This window comes from Rhopalosiphum padi, chromosome 2 (assembly GCF_020882245.1).
Source record: "Rhopalosiphum padi isolate XX-2018 chromosome 2, ASM2088224v1, whole genome shotgun sequence".
NCBI classification, from domain to species: domain Eukaryota; kingdom Metazoa; phylum Arthropoda; class Insecta; order Hemiptera; family Aphididae; genus Rhopalosiphum; species Rhopalosiphum padi.
In genome coordinates this window covers 78,887,750-78,904,679 of record NC_083598.1, presented here as the reverse complement: position 1 = coordinate 78,904,679, position 16,930 = coordinate 78,887,750, and the positions used below count along the sequence as shown (strand labels likewise).

General features: G+C 24.3%; 1 protein-coding gene across 5 annotated transcripts in view; it reads right to left on the bottom strand.

The window, feature by feature from the left end:
• Positions 1-16,930, bottom strand: part of LOC132921344 (tachykinin-like peptides receptor 99D) — a 218,958-nt gene that overhangs the window by 50,130 nt on the left and 151,898 nt on the right. For all 5 annotated transcript variants that reach the window (XM_060984323.1, XM_060984322.1, XM_060984324.1 and 2 more), the window contains 2 exons: positions 12,999-13,149; positions 2,194-2,390 (listed from right to left, as the gene is read on the bottom strand). In XM_060984323.1, the coding sequence (XP_060840306.1) occupies positions 2,194-2,390; positions 12,999-13,149 (348 nt within the window). The remainder of the gene's footprint in view (positions 1-2,193; positions 2,391-12,998; positions 13,150-16,930) is intronic.

Sequence of the window (16,930 nt, the reverse complement as noted above, 5' to 3'; positions counted from 1 at the left end):
CATTAAAAAGTATATTTGTTGATTAAAAAATATATATATATTCTTTCATATCTGAAATAGTGATAAACGGTCAAAATATATCACTGAAATTTAATTTCGCAACAAATTTGTTTATAAATAAAAATATTGTCGAATAAATAAACAATTTTCTTAGTATTCTTGTATTATAGGTATATATACAAAAAATAAAAATAAAAGCGAAATAACATTTCAATTACGTGGAAAACTTTATGCCAAAGTTATTATCGTCAAAACACGTATTTAATATTTAACGGTGAAGCTTAACACACATGCTTTTAAGTTAGTATGTGACTGCGTTTACGACAGCAAACGAACCGTATTTGATGTGTGTAAGTTTGATGTTAGCAAGTTTGTCAAACGACATAAAAATAATGGCTTCGACATTTCGTCACACATCTCGAACACATTTTTGATTTTATGATTTAGTAATCAAAGAAACATTTGACTATACTTAATATAATGTTAAGTACATATTTCATTTATGTTATTATTCTTAAATTAAGATTCCTTTAGAATTTAAAAATATTATAATGGTTTTATTCAGTTAAAATTATAAATATAAATAAATAAAATATAATTTTTATAAAATTAAAATATTTATCTATAGCTAATATTTAAATTATAAAATACATTTTTTTTTGTCATGAAGCTAGGCAATCATTTAAGTATAAATTAATCATACATTTAAGAGGACATTATATCCGCATGTGTTCAACATTCTCTGTCTTACTATCGTATATGGTATATCATAGCAAATTTGCGTTCATTGGAACATATTTTATGATGTTAGCTTTAATATTAGAGTAAACTTATCTATTATCAAATTTAAAAGTAAAAATATTATTTAGAAAATATAGATTATAAAGTGAGTTATAGCTATATAAAATACTATAACTTTACAATATTTATAACTCACTTTAAAATAACAATATCAATAAAGACGTATTATGATTTTCTAGATTATATTTTTACCTTTAAATTTGATAATAGGTAAATTTATTATAATATTATAGCTAACATCATAAAATGTGTTCTACTGAATGCAAATTTGCTATGATATACGTTAGTAAGACAGAGACAATAGTGATCTACAATTTATTGATAAATTAGCAATTAAATATTATTTCACAAGATAACTCTAATCGAAAATATTGGGTATTATTAGGTAATTTTAATGCGTTATTTTAAAAATCTCTTCTGAAATATATTTGAATTCCAAATTAGATTTTTAAGAGTGACCAATATAGTAAACTGATATAGTGAACCGGGTTCCCAGTGAATCTTTTTAAAATCTATTTATTTTATACTATACATTTCGATGTAATTGCTTCAAAATGTCTGATATTAATACACCAATATTCTGCGATAAAGTGAGCAATTAGAGATAACTACCAGCAAACACCCGTTTTCCGACAGAAACCAACTCGCGAGTACATGAAAATAAATATATATAGAGGGCTTAACATTATTATTACATTGATTATAGATGACACTGAATTATTATTAAATACTTGATAAAGATATATAATTGTTTGTTATCTATTTATTATTTAGACGTCGTGGCTTTATGCATACTGAAGTTTAAATTCAAAGGATTAGTAGAGTTGTATTAACTGGTTATATTATACACAGTATTTCATATAAATGAATAAATATATGTATAATGTATATATTATACATACCATTTTACATTATTTCCATAAAATTAAAATAATTTTGTTATGTAAAATATAATTATTCACATTGTACCACAATCGCAAAAACAAAATGAACATAGAATATAACTATTTATTGTTGTGAATAACCTTTCTTGGATTTCCCACTACGGCGAATAAATAAATTATGTGTTCCTATATTTTGAAAGAACTGTGGAGACCACATTTGCCTTTAATGAAGTTGATTAAAATACCTATACAATATCATACTTTACTTAAATATCATAAATCACCTATCATGAACGATCCATATGGCTTAATATATATTATTCAATACTATTGGCAGTGGATTTTTGCGTATTGATTTGTCTTACATTGGTATTATAATATTGAAAAATTAAATACGTACTTATATGTTATATCATATAATATTATAAACATAATGTAGTTATTAAAAGTAAAAACCCATCTTGTTCGCCAAAATATTTTCGAAGGAAATAATATTTGTAGTCCTTACCTGGAGTTCATCCAACAGTACACGATAGGATTGTGCATAGAATTGGACATTGCTAGCCAGTAAAAGGCCAAATATACGTCTTGTATGTACGGTGCGTTAGTTAATTCCGGCATATGAGATGTCACAATGAAGTAAATGTGATATGGCAACCAACAGATGGCGAAAATCGTAACTACAACGATCATCATTTTCACAACCTTTAAACATAATTGAATACATTTTACCACATGAAAATATCTTCTTAAAATTATAAATAAGTTAAAATTGAGAAATAATTGTCTTTTTGATAAAAACAATAATAGTTGACAGTACCTACTACTAAAATGTGAAAACTATTAATTACAGTAGACTGTAATAGTTTAATGTGCGTTTTCATAACTATTTAAATGTGTAATATTGGCTTCTACTATATAAATGTTATTATATTTTTAGTTTTATAATAATTTATTACAAGTTAACAGTTTATTATACTAATAATGTAATATATAATTTTTTTTTAGACTTGGAAAAGTTATTAATTTAATCAGTAGACAATTATTATTGCAAGACTTAAACGAATTGAGATTTAATTTCACTACATTAAATTTATTTATTAGTTATATAAGTAACAAAAAACAATTAACAACTATGGGATCTTAATTTATTATTTTTACATTAATGATTAAAGTTACTCAAGGTACAGCTCTTGTTAATATGTCGAAAATTATTAAGATAAATTAAAACAAACTGCAACAAAAAATTAAAAGGTTCTAATAAAATATTTATACGAAATTCATTCCACTAAAACAAATGATATAAATAAATATGATGTAAATAAACGGGGTAATAATTAGGAATCACTTTCATATACGATCGTGTACCTCGTCATCGAGGATTTAGTTCCTTCATTATATGTTTTAAATTTGTATTTAATGATAAATAATTGCATACGAAAAACAATTCTAACCGAATACAGTCTGTAAACTTATATTAGTAGGTTGAATGCTCTTTTAATGAAGAGATTGCATTTGAAAATTTTGTGTGTTTAAAATATTTCGTTAAAAGTTTCAAGTACCCTAAATTATATTTTTAAATTACAAATAGCTAAAATTATTATTCTTCGTTTAAATATCTAGTTTTTTTCCAAGGTTTTACTCCCAAAAAGCAAAACCATCCTAACCCTTTAGTCTCCCATCTATCATCACGCCTCTCTTGACAACCCACCGCGCCACCTCAAGAGGCGCTGGTGCCGTGACCTATTAAAATAAATTTAACTAATTAATTATCGGAGAGATCCATCGCTGGATGACTTCCTCCGTGTGTTGTTTTATTTTATTATGTATATGTTTATTACGTTTATACTTTTTACTTATTGTTTTAATAAATACAGATTTTAAATTTTCCAATTAAAATATAATATAAATATTATATATATTATATATATATATATTTATCTAGTTTAGTCTGATTTGGAACTTAGAATAGCCATAAAATAAATCAGTTTTTATATATTATTTAGAATTTTTTAGTTTCATTATGGTCTACATTTATGAATTGTGAATTTAATGTTCAAAACTTAGCTATAAATATTTAACTAACAAATAATTTGAAAATGTTCTTGATTTTGAAGAATTTTGTTGAAATTTGAACTTCAAATGCTTATAAAAAATTGTTTTAATGTATCTTTAATATTTTTAAATATCTAAAATAAAAATTTACGAGAAACCATTTATTAAACTATCAAGTTTTTTAATCAAATAATTATTATCTATAGAATATGTGTTTAAATATTGTATGAAAATTATCTACTACTATTCATTTTTAAGTTAAACTAAAAAAATTAAATAGTTTTATTTTGAATACTTGTTTGTGTAAAAATGTGTGTTTCCATATTTTTTTCTTGATTATTTTGTAAAGTACTATGCATTTTTTTACTTTTTTCTTCCACAAACCCTAATTTAATAACTAAATCTATTTTTCTACTAAAAATCACCCCCAAAAAAGAAAAATCAAATGATCATAATGATAAAAAAAAAAACATCATTATAAAATCAATACCAGGTTTGTTGACCAGAACAGAATATAAAATTAATCAGTACAATAATAAATTAATGGCCTCGATAAGATATGTATGTGTTGATCAAATTATTAAGTTTCAATAGGTATGTGTAAATATAGATATAAATATTTCTAACTTGACTATACTTGATATGTTGTTTTAAGATATTGTATAGTTTATAATTTAAATATACCTATATTATATTGTTTATTTACAAATTAAGTTATAATTTTAGTTGTGTAGGAGTTTCAATGAAAAACAAATTATATGTATAAGTAGGAGGTTCGTATGCAGATACGAGTTTAGCTTAGTTAGGATATATGTATCAGCTTTTATTACTATAATTTACTCTAAGTTATTATGAGATTGAATTATTATGAAATAAATGAAGCTTTTTCAACACATAAATTATACATTTAAGTAAAATAGGTACATAAAGTTATGTCAACATTATATATAATTCACGAACATTTTAAATAAATATAAATTGGTTCACTTTGTCTCAAAACAGGAAAATTTGTGGGATAATAATTTAATTATACTTAGATAAATGTTTATCAACAATGTTGTGCAACTGCCATTTTGTTGAATTTAAACTGAAATTTATAACCTTCGGAATACCACTGATATTCATAATAGAGTAGAATGATTAGCTTTCATAACTTTATTAGTCTCAAGTACTTTCTGTTATATTTTGTAATGGGATTAAACTTAATAAAATTAAACACACATTTATAGTTTTTAGTTTATTAAACACCTGCATTGTTATATAAAGAATATTACATTTTCCATGTTCTACACTTCCCTAATCATTAATTTATCATAAAAATGAACATTTACACGTTTTATTAAACCAAAATAATAAATCAACATATTATTTTGTTTTAACTTATAAATGTTATTTATTATATTATATTTAACCATTTTATCATTAGTTTCTCTATAAACAATTTAAAACTAAAATATCTACTACGGGTACACTCTAAAGTCAAAATTATCTCTAAAATCGTTTACTCATATTTTATGTCACATTGTCATGGATTTGTTTTTAATGTGTTCCACGTGTATAAGACATATATAACAACCTTATGTGATGTACTCTCGAATAAGTTTATTTGTCTAGTTCTTATAAAATATACTCATATAGTACATATTACATATGTGTGCTTAAGAAAAAGTACTCATAAACCAAGTTTCATAGTATTTACTATTTTTTTGACATACGTGTAAGAAAACTGGCAGCACACTTCTAGTGGCTCTTTTAGATTCTGATCGGAGCGATGAATGTATTGATTTTACAATAATGTGCGTTTTTTCTATGTCATCACCTTTTGGGACAGTAAATATACTTTGATTTTTAACTTTGGGGGTAGTTTCTGATAGCAAATTGGATGTACTGGTAATTTTGGTGTCAAATGTACAATTAATATTCAATAATTTGATTTAAGTTATCGGTTATAGTATAATAATAATTTGTATAATATTAATAGCAATATAAATTGGATCTTAAATAAATAAACAAAATAACTTAAAAAAAAGGATCACAAACATCTTTTTCGTCAAGACATGCATGTACACATTTTATGTGTGCCTTCATATAAACAATATAATTATTTAAATGTGAATATTCACACATACACGTTGTTTATATACACAATAAATAAATAAATTATATAGAACAAATACAAACAGTATAAACAGTAGTAGAAAACAAGAATATTGCTCTGATAACTAATACAGCAATATAATTAAACAGTAGGTACAGAAAATTACCAGACTTCTGGTCGTGCTAGAAAATTGTCCAATCTGTAATACGTATATCCATTTCTAACACATAGTAATCATCAAATCAAAAAATATAATTTATCATTCACGCACCAAAATAATAACTATATACGATATTTACCGTCTACCATTCACATTTACCACCCATTTCCAACTATAGGTATTTATTATTTGAATTCTACTACATGGCATCGTAAATAACGCTAGTTATTTTTTTACTTTATTCTGTAAAAAATAAAATTTCAGGTGTAAAAAACAAGGTTTATGTATGCGTATAGCATCCATTAAATTACATTTTGTGATAATTGAATTTTGTTTAAAAATTAATTTTTCTTTTTTCGTTTGCGCGATATGTTTATACTTTTGTTTTTAAAATGTATTTTAACATTTATCTGAATTAAGTTAATGACATTACTAATATATTTATTTTGTTTTATAATTTATACAGACTTATACTAAATAACCGGCCTGTTTTCAAATATCTCTGCGAATCCTTATGTTTTATATCTGATATTGACATAATATCAATATCAATCATTAATCACTAGTAAAAAGAAAACCTAACCAGCAAAAATATATTAAGGTCTTAGTCCCTAATACCATCCATTTAAAATTTCATGTTAAAACCTGGAGCTTTTGTTTTCGCTCAAAATCTCATGATATTATATAATTATCTTAATTTATTAGTAATTTGTATTTTTTTGTTTTATTATTTGTCTATATTAGTCGATTGAATTTAATACATTTCTCCGTTGTCACTCTATTAAGCAATCTCGCGTATTGTACTTATATCTTACCAACATTTAATTGATTCGACAGTATACGCGTATTAATTGAAAATAATGCTTTAATACTATTTTAAGCAAATTAATTGTGATAATTTATATCATTAAACTTGTGTGTGATTTTTAAATTAATAAAAATCCCAATATTATTTTGTACCGTTTGATAATAAGATTAATCATTTATATGTTTGTATTAATGACACTAAATTGAAAGAGAAATTGACAATAATTTTAGTGTGCACTGTTAAATTAAATCAAAGACTACTTTTTTTTAATATATATATATTTTAAAATTAATTAGGTACAAAGGCTCATCGATTAGAAATTGTAACCTAGTTATAGTTTATGTATGAAAGTCAGTAATTTTTCTTTAATCTTGAATTAAACATCAACATTTATTAAATTAAACAATATTAAATTCATCAATTTTTGTACTTCAAGTTTTATTTATTATTATTATTATTTTTTTTTTTTGTATAAAATGGATGACTGAGCTTCTGATTAAAATGTTTCGAATAGAACTATTCAATAAATTTGTTAACAAAATAATATTTGTGGATATTTGACTAGTGAACCCAATGCTTTTATGATTAAGTTTACAAAATAATAAACACATAAATCGAATATTAATTTATCATTTCGATTTTTACTACCATTAAAACTATTAATAACATTTATTGCAATTTTTTTTGTTTAACAATATCAAACAGCTTTTTATTTACAAACTATGAGATTTCACAAAAATTGACAGGGCTCTGGGTTTTTGTTTTCAACTATAGTTATATTTGATAAATACTATTAATATAAAAAGGTTAGGTAAATAGGTATAAGGTAAATATATTATAACTAAGCAATATTAAAAAAAAAAATGTATAAATAATTATTACACTCAGAACACAGTTATTTTTTGACCATAATATTGTCTAAATATGCCAAAAATGCATAAAACAAAATACTTGAAATGCTTCCTTAGTTGAATATATTCAACAAAAACAATGATCGACGATCGTAATAAAAATTACTGATAAACTTATCTAAGCGTATTATTACTCTATACATATATATAAAGGTATTTCAAGATTGGTCTAAAATAACCACATAATATTTGAGTTATATATTTTTTATACGAAGCATAGATGTCAGTGTTTATTTTTCCACTATTAAGTGACATACCACAATACAAACATAAAATAATGCACCCAAGGTACCCACGTTGAATTCGAAAATAAACATCCGCGTGCTTGTAATTTATAGTTTTTAATGAAAACACGTCCGGTTTGTCCTCTTTTCCTTCCGGTTATTCCATTAAATTACTATAGTGGTGGTGAAACTAATGACAATAATGGAGACTGACAATTTACGCCATTTATTCGAATACTGAAGGAAGTCATAACACGTCTGTTAAATGATTTCTTGTCTTAGAATAAGCTCATTACCAGAAACGGTTTTAAATTTTATGTGATGTATTATTATTAATGTTGCTTGTTTTCATTCATGTTAGGCTTTTTCTGATTTGTGTATTCACGTTCCAGTATAATAACAATAAAAACTGTCCTCAAATTAAAATTGTTATAACTTTACAACTTCAATACCTAGTATTAATTTATTCTACGTGAGTATAGTGCAACACTAAATACTAATTAAGTGTATTATTTGTGTTTTTAAAAATAATTAATTATGTATATACTTGACACAATCATTACTTCTAATTATAATCATAACCATGTGTTCTTATTTAGGGATTTATTTATCCAAAATAAATGTAATCTTCCTACTATACCACAAATTTTAAGTTTTACAAAGTAAGATAATAATGACTTAATTGAACGTTCACTTTTTTTAATAAATATATATATATGTATTTTAAATGTGTAGAATTAATTTTTTAGTTAGTGTAATATTTATACTTTACTGTTGAATAACGCTATTTTTAGTTCAAAAATAACACATCATCAAATAACAATCAAAAGAAGTACCCACGTCATGGGTGCAGCTTAAACGTAAATTATAATAAAATGTTTGATGTATCGAAAGTAAAATTTAAAACCAGAAAAGTTTCAATAAAATTAAAAATAACCTATGGAAAACCATAAAATTTACAACACAATATTATATTATGTGTATCTAAGAAAAAGGGTACTAGATACCATGTGGCGTTGTGGTGTCGATATCGATCGATCAGAACGTAACCGCTGTTATTGTGGTCAAGTCCATTCGTTGCTGCGTGGCAACACCTACAAAACGACATGTCTTGCACGGCGCTGGTTAGGTGACCGGGTCGACACTGAGAGAGCAATCAGTCAGTATATAAAAGTGGTTGACATCAGTGGGTATATTGTATATGTATGCACATCGATCATTCTCCCTAGTCGTTCTTTTGTATCCATACTTGGAATTGTGGTAGGTAGTTACGCCATGACGGAGGTCGGTTCGACGGGTTATCTCATCCCCTGCACTCCTCGTTTTTACACCATAGTTAAAACTTTGTGCGATCGAAATCACAGTCCATAATAATAAACGCTATACACTATACCAGACATCAAAGGGGCCAACCAAAAGGTTTTGATGAAATACTTATTGACTAATTGTTAATTGATAGTACGCATGAAATTACGAAATGTAACTCAATAGAAAATCCAAAATAATATCATATTCATAAAAACCATTGAAACAATAAAAAATAATAATATAAAACTTTAATATTTTAGGTCCTGTAAGTGAGTCAACAATAATTATAGCCATTCTATTATAATGTATTATCTAATTTTATAAGTATAATTTTTATACTAAGAGCACAGGACAGTAGGTACATACATTAATATAAGTGTATATATTATAGGTATAACATATACACTTATATTTTGGTTTAATAAATTGATCAAGTAACGTTTATATTTTTATAACTTGAAGTAATATTTTTGAAAAATATTAACATAAAATGTCCAGTTAGGACTTAATCAATATTTAGAATATTAACCATTTACCATTTATCTTTTATAGTTACTACAGATGCTATCATTGTAAAGCTGTTATAAAAAAAACAATTGGGTGACACAATCTGATATATATATATATATATATATATATATACAGTAGCCAGTAGATTTTAAGTAAATCTTCATAAAATTTATCATTGTAGTTAATATGCTAAATTGGATTTAAATGATAAATCAATATATACAAATAAACAATGCCATGTAGAAGTGACGAGTAATGTAGTTCTCATAACGTGTTATGCCTATTGCTGTGGAATGATTATATATTATACGCTGTTCTTTCTGAATTATCAAGCAACATACTAAAATACCAATTAGATAAATTTAGTATCAGAGACGATACTAGAAACTTAGACCTTAAATTATAAAAATTAAAGAACATTTTTTACTCGAAAAGTTGATGACTGACACAAGAAAAAATAATTTAAAAAGATCCTTGTAAAAATAATCTATTTCTTGTTCCACTCAGAATCTAAAAAGTGGTTTTATAAAAGGTTCCCATACAAGTGACAAGCGACACGTATCAAAAATGGTATTAATTAAATGTCAACTAAACAATGTTAAAGTTAATTTTAAAATTATACCATCTATAGAGTATTTTTTAAATAATATTTGTTTTATTTAATTAAAAATGGTATTATAAGGTATGCTACTATGAAAACGGTTTTGTGTATAAGATAAACTCAATACTTCTACGTCACATATTTTGTTAAAATATTTTAAAATGCAAATAACCATACTATGTTACAGAACATTATTATCTATTTATTAACGTGAAGTTGAACATTTCTCATAAAAAAGGAAATAATTATAAAATCGCGTGGTTAATACGGAGAATTGTTTGTTTTATTTAGGTTATATCTTATATATTATAATAATGTATTTACTAAGTATAAGTAAATTATAAATGTTTATGTAAAATAATTTAAATAATTAATATTATTTACAAAAATATAAGGTACCCATTTATACATGTATTAATTATTAATAGTATTTTGATCTAAAATATCAAATCAGTCGTTCATAAAACATTTTTAAACTTTGCTATATGCCGGACAATTATTTACTCTGTATTGTCGTAGTATGACCATGATATTTTTATGTTTGCAATCAATTTTTCTATTATTTACAATGTAATTTTTTTAATTTTATTAAAATGAACAGGCATTTTTAAATAAAAATAATTATTAAACATTATAATATATTTAATTTTCAACTTTTTTTATTTCTACTTCATGTTTGTAAAATGGTTAAGAACAACATAAATCAATAAAATTCTACGATCGTTTTGATTTCATACTGAATTTAATTTCAGAAACAGTATAATAATAATAATAATAATAATAAATTATAAATAAATATGTATGACATCATGGGGATTTTGAATTTTTTTATATGTGAACTATTATTTTGTTTGGAATTAATGGTACTAATTATTCGTTTACTATTTACTTTTAATTTTTAAAAGCGTTTTATATCTTCGAAAAAATATTGTTAACTTGAGATTGCGTTTTATAAATTGGCAATTTCTGTATTACGAGTCTATGTTTTTATATAAGCACTTAAAATATATTTAATTTAATTAAATCACACAATCGTATGTTGGGTTATTTGCATTTATTTTATGTACAATTAATTAAACTATTAAAGATAAAACTAAGGCAGTTTCACCAAAAATGTATATCAGTTGAAATCTTTATTATTTTCATATATTTTGTAGCTGTTAAATTTATAGCTTTCCCTCCATTGTTTACACTATTCCCACACGCTTACTTGTAATTATTAATTCTACGAATAAGTCGCCTTGTGGATTGTAAATTCTAAGTGGGTGGAGCATCTTTGTATTATTATCGACACAAAATTGATAGGTTTGTAATGATTTAAGTGAGTAGTATATGAGAACTGGGCGTATCCTGTGAACCGATTTTATTTGTACAGTAATCCGATTACCTTTTTCATATATTGTATATGATATGTCCTATTAAGTTGAGGTCATTTTCTTTGCAGTAAATATATTAGACAACGTCAGTCTAACTTATATCATGGAGCAATATATAGTAATTACTAATTACCCACTTTAAAATAATGTGTAAGAATTGAAGTCGAAACTCATACTCATGGAATCTAGACAATTTAATGATTTTACGGGCATTATTACGTCTTTAATATATAATGATTATAATTTTTACGCATCAGTAGAGTTTAATAAATCATGAAATTATTATACTCCTAATAAAATACATTGAAATGATGTTTAATACATTATAAGAATACATTAGTGTAATATATTTTCATTTAGACATAAATTATATATGTATTATATATTATACATATATTTTTGATTCATGCTTACATTTTTGAAATGAATATAAAAGTTTAGTTAATAATTATAACGAAAACCTCTGCATCAATACTTAATACACGTTTATAATATTATTTATTTTAAATTAGTAAAAAAATAATAACCATCAACAATTCAAATATTTTTTTCACTGTTTAAATAAACAATATGTTCAACCCAATAAACACTGGTAATAATGTATATAATATATTTAATCAATAATTTTTTGAATATAAATAAGTGCAATCGGAATCAGCACAATAATAAAACAAGAAAGAATCATGTGATCAGACAAAAACATTAAACTATATTTTGTCAGTTTCCTCATAATTCCCTGACCATTTGTGACAAAACAATTTTCAGAATGGATTGAATTAAAAAGCAGCTTAACCTTAAGTAATGAATCAAATATCAAAAGTATTGTTCTAGCGTAGTGTGGCATTATATTTATTGGTTTTAAAACAATATGTCTTTGACAGAGAAATTCACAAAGGTTGTGTTAACGGGCATTGTACGCAAACGATTCCACTAGAAAAAAATCAGAAAGACCCGAGTTAAATTCGACAGCTGACAAGATTAAATTTCAATCCCTCTTAACTTGCGGAAAAACATTGTTTTATACTATAAATATATTTCAAGAACATGCGTATTATATTTTAATCTAAGCGAAAAATAAATCACAAGCGAAAAAAAATCCTTAGATTATTTTTGTTTATTGATGTAAATGTAATTTTCAAAACGATTTTAATTGGCCAGTCGACTGCACTACTTCGTTAATAGCAAAGAGAATTTGTTTCTTTATGATGCTCTTAAATTGATAAAAAAAAAAATAAAAAAAAAATAAAAATAAAAAAACTCACTCTTCTCTTGGACTTGATATGCTCTAGCTGCCTCTGTGTACATTCTCCGATGCTCTGACTTCCCCACAGCTCGTGACCGATCATAGCGTAGGTGAAACCCATCAGTCCAATAGGAATGAAATATGTAATTATCATAAACGAAACATTATAACTGAAATTAAATATAAATAATAAAAATATATTAATATAATATTAATAAAATAAATATAAATAAACAAATTAAAAATATGTTGTTTAATTATAATATACGTGTATTTATATTGGTATGTACATAAACGATATAACGTTTGTATATACATAATATAGGCTACAATATTATGTTTTTAAAGTATTATTTTAAATTTCAACTAGGTATGTTTACGGACAATTTTATGTAATAGTTTTCAACGAGAAAACATAATTAATTGTATCACAGTTATACCGTAGTTTTTTTCTGTATTTGATAACGTTTTAAAGTAAAAGTTTTATATGTTTGTAGAATGTTTTTGTATTGTGCATTTGTGTTCATTTATCATACCTTAAGATCAAATTAATTTATTTTCTTTGTTTTTTTCATATTTCCGTTTTGTCTTTTTATTTCATGAGCATTTTATAGCAACAAAATCAAGAATCCCTTGTTCGTTCATAATAAACGGGTTTAGAAATCAGACGCCTTTGAGTTTGATATATAATTATGAAAACTTCTAATGGAACATTAATCTTCAACTTTGATATTCATTTAAGCGGTTTAGTTGTATGTATGTAATACAAATACATTTTGAAACTCAATATAAATAATAATAGAAACTACTCTTTTGTTTCACAAAACAAATATATCAAGTATGACACAGATAATCTAATATTAAGTTTTAAACATCCAATCGCCTCTTAATTAAAATACGAAAAAGAAAGGCATTTACTTACTATAAGTACAGTAAAATATGAAGTAACTAAATCGTATATATTATATTCCCATATAGAGCATTTAATTAATAATTATTTTATTTTATTACAAATATAAATATGAACAATATAATTTTAAGTGATTACATAATATAAAATGGTACTTTAATAAGATTAAGATATTATTTATCATACATTGCTGTAAGTGTTTAAATCTTACTAAAAAAAAGTAAAATATGCTTCATTATTCAATTATTAAAATAATATTATTATTTACGCAGGTTGGTCTTAACTAGGTATGCCATTTTTGCCTTTGTGGTAATATTGATTTGAAAATTAAAAATATCATAAAAGATGATAAAGTAATTAATGGAATCACTAAGATAAAATAAAGCAATTAATCTTCTTCGCGATTCTTCAATTATACAGTATTTCGTTATCGAATGTTCAATTGTTATTAATCTATATTGATATTTAAATTTTAGTCTCTCAATATATTAATATCGATTCAAGGGCTGTGTATTCGATTACAGCACATAACGTAATATAATATAATAAACACTAACTCGAGCACAAATAAGTTGTTAGTTAGAAGTCTATCATAAAACAAAAATTAAATATAAACATAGTTTATGTGTGAGAAGTTTTAAAATAAAATTTACATATTATGAAATACATAAATAGATTTTAAATAAAATATAATCTATTAATTAATACATAATAAAAATGTATTTTTATTTTTAATATTCGGTAATAAATTTATTAATCTTCAACATTAATACATTGTATAGTATATATGTAGACAATTATATTATATATTTATTGATACAATATGTCATTTTCATCGTGGAAATGGAAATTAACAAATTAGTCTAATCGTAGGTTATTTAATATATAATCCACAAATCACATAAACAATGCATTAAATTTATCTAATGTTTATATAACACACAAATAATATATACGCCATATATACGCAACAACCCATAAAAAATCTAAAAAATTGATCAATCGATCAAACATTGTTCATATTACCATAATTTCAATGAGACCTATCATCAAAGAACTTGTTTTATTTTTAAATAATTTAAACATAAAAGGTCACTTAAGTATGATTGTATTACCGGTTGACTTCGTTCATAAGAATATCGTGTTTAATATCTACTTCATACGCTTATGAAAATATTTAACTATTCAGTAAAAAAAAAATATCCTTGACGAGTCTAAAAATAAACTTGATATTTTGAACCAAATCACAATACTATATTCTTTTGGTCTGAATTTTAGGACATTTTGTTTTTAAACAACAAGACCGCAAACTGTGACATTGAATTTCTATCAATACATTTAGTAATTCGAGTTCGTTGTTCACATCCTCCTATTTTTAGCCTGACAGTTGCAGTATATCTACTTCGATTTATTACGTTACATGGCGACCGGCTTAAGCTTTAGAAAATATAAGTTCACAATGAATCATTATGCCATCTACGTTTAACCCATGTGGAAGTTGGTATAATTTTCTATCTAAAATTTAAAAATATATATATATATGTATTGTGTATATTTAGTAATTCAAAAGCTATTACTGAGATTGTATAAACGTAGTTTATGATCTATAGCATTGTCGGTTCAAATAATAGGTACGCCATTAGATATTATACTATATTACACTATTATTATTATTGTTAAAACTTTCTTGCATATTTTTAGAAAAACTTATTAACAATAAACATAATAATTATTACTTTTTAAATCGTGTTAGAATTGCAAAATAAGTTTTAAACTTTGAAGATTTACTGTTATTAGTTTCGAAATTTATATGTTATAGTAAATACATATAAAATATTGCAGTTTTTTTTTAAAAACATTTTATATGTAATAATATGTGTTTAGTATTTTTATTATAGGTTAAACACACACACACATATATATATATATAGATATAAATATAACAATTGACCTAAAAACGTATTAATTCAAACAAAACTTTTATCATAGTTTGGCCAACGTACAGAACATATTATATAAATTATGAGAATTATGCGTATGTAAAAATTATAAAATATTAATTGACTATATTTATTTTTAAAATATTCATCACATTGTATTACGAACATTTTCAATTGTCAACTTGCCTTAGCCCTAATTTAATTAATGACCGACAATTTATTTTTCTCATATTATGGTCATACGGCGAATGACCATTATTGTTTTATTATATTATATAATATGTAATCTAAACATGGAGTTTACGAGCGCTGATCCCATGAGTTTTGTTGTTGTTCTTATTATGATTGTCATTGGTGTGAGCCGTATCTGCATATAGCTAGAGTACTAGTATATATATTATATATACTTTCGATGTGTCAAAATTGTTCAATAATATGATTATTATTTCGGATTGAGGTCTAACACTAGCCTGAGTTTTCTTTCATCACCAAAATAAATTACTTAACCCAGCTTTTAATTCATTTTCTAATTTTTTAATTTAATAACCTTTAACCTTTTCACTTCAATTTAAAACATTTTAATACAACACATCATTTAAATACAACACAGAATCTGTGTATTCAATTGCAAGTGGAATTTGATATATTATTAGTGACGACTTATAAGAATAATTTATAACACTTATTACACTCGGATTATAACAAATTTACTGGAACGTTACACACTCTACAATGGAATCAGTGTTTACTTTTAGATCAAACTATAGAAAACAGTAGTGCATGTGTTTAAAATATTTTCCAGAAATATTTCAGTTGTTAATTTTTATTTCTGTTAACGCTATACTTTAGAAAACTATACTTAACATAAATAAATATAAAAGTAATATACACGGCAACGTGTGGTTAACGGAGCTAGAAAATAGTTTAAAAATCGATTTTACTGAAAGAATTTTTGGTGGTAGTTATTATCACTAATTCTACCAAGCATAGTTACTGGAAATTTATTGAGTTTTCAAAATTGAAAATAGTAAGAGTGGTAATGATTTGTACATTTATACTAATGCATATTGAGTTGCAAAATGATAACGATTTCAAAATTGT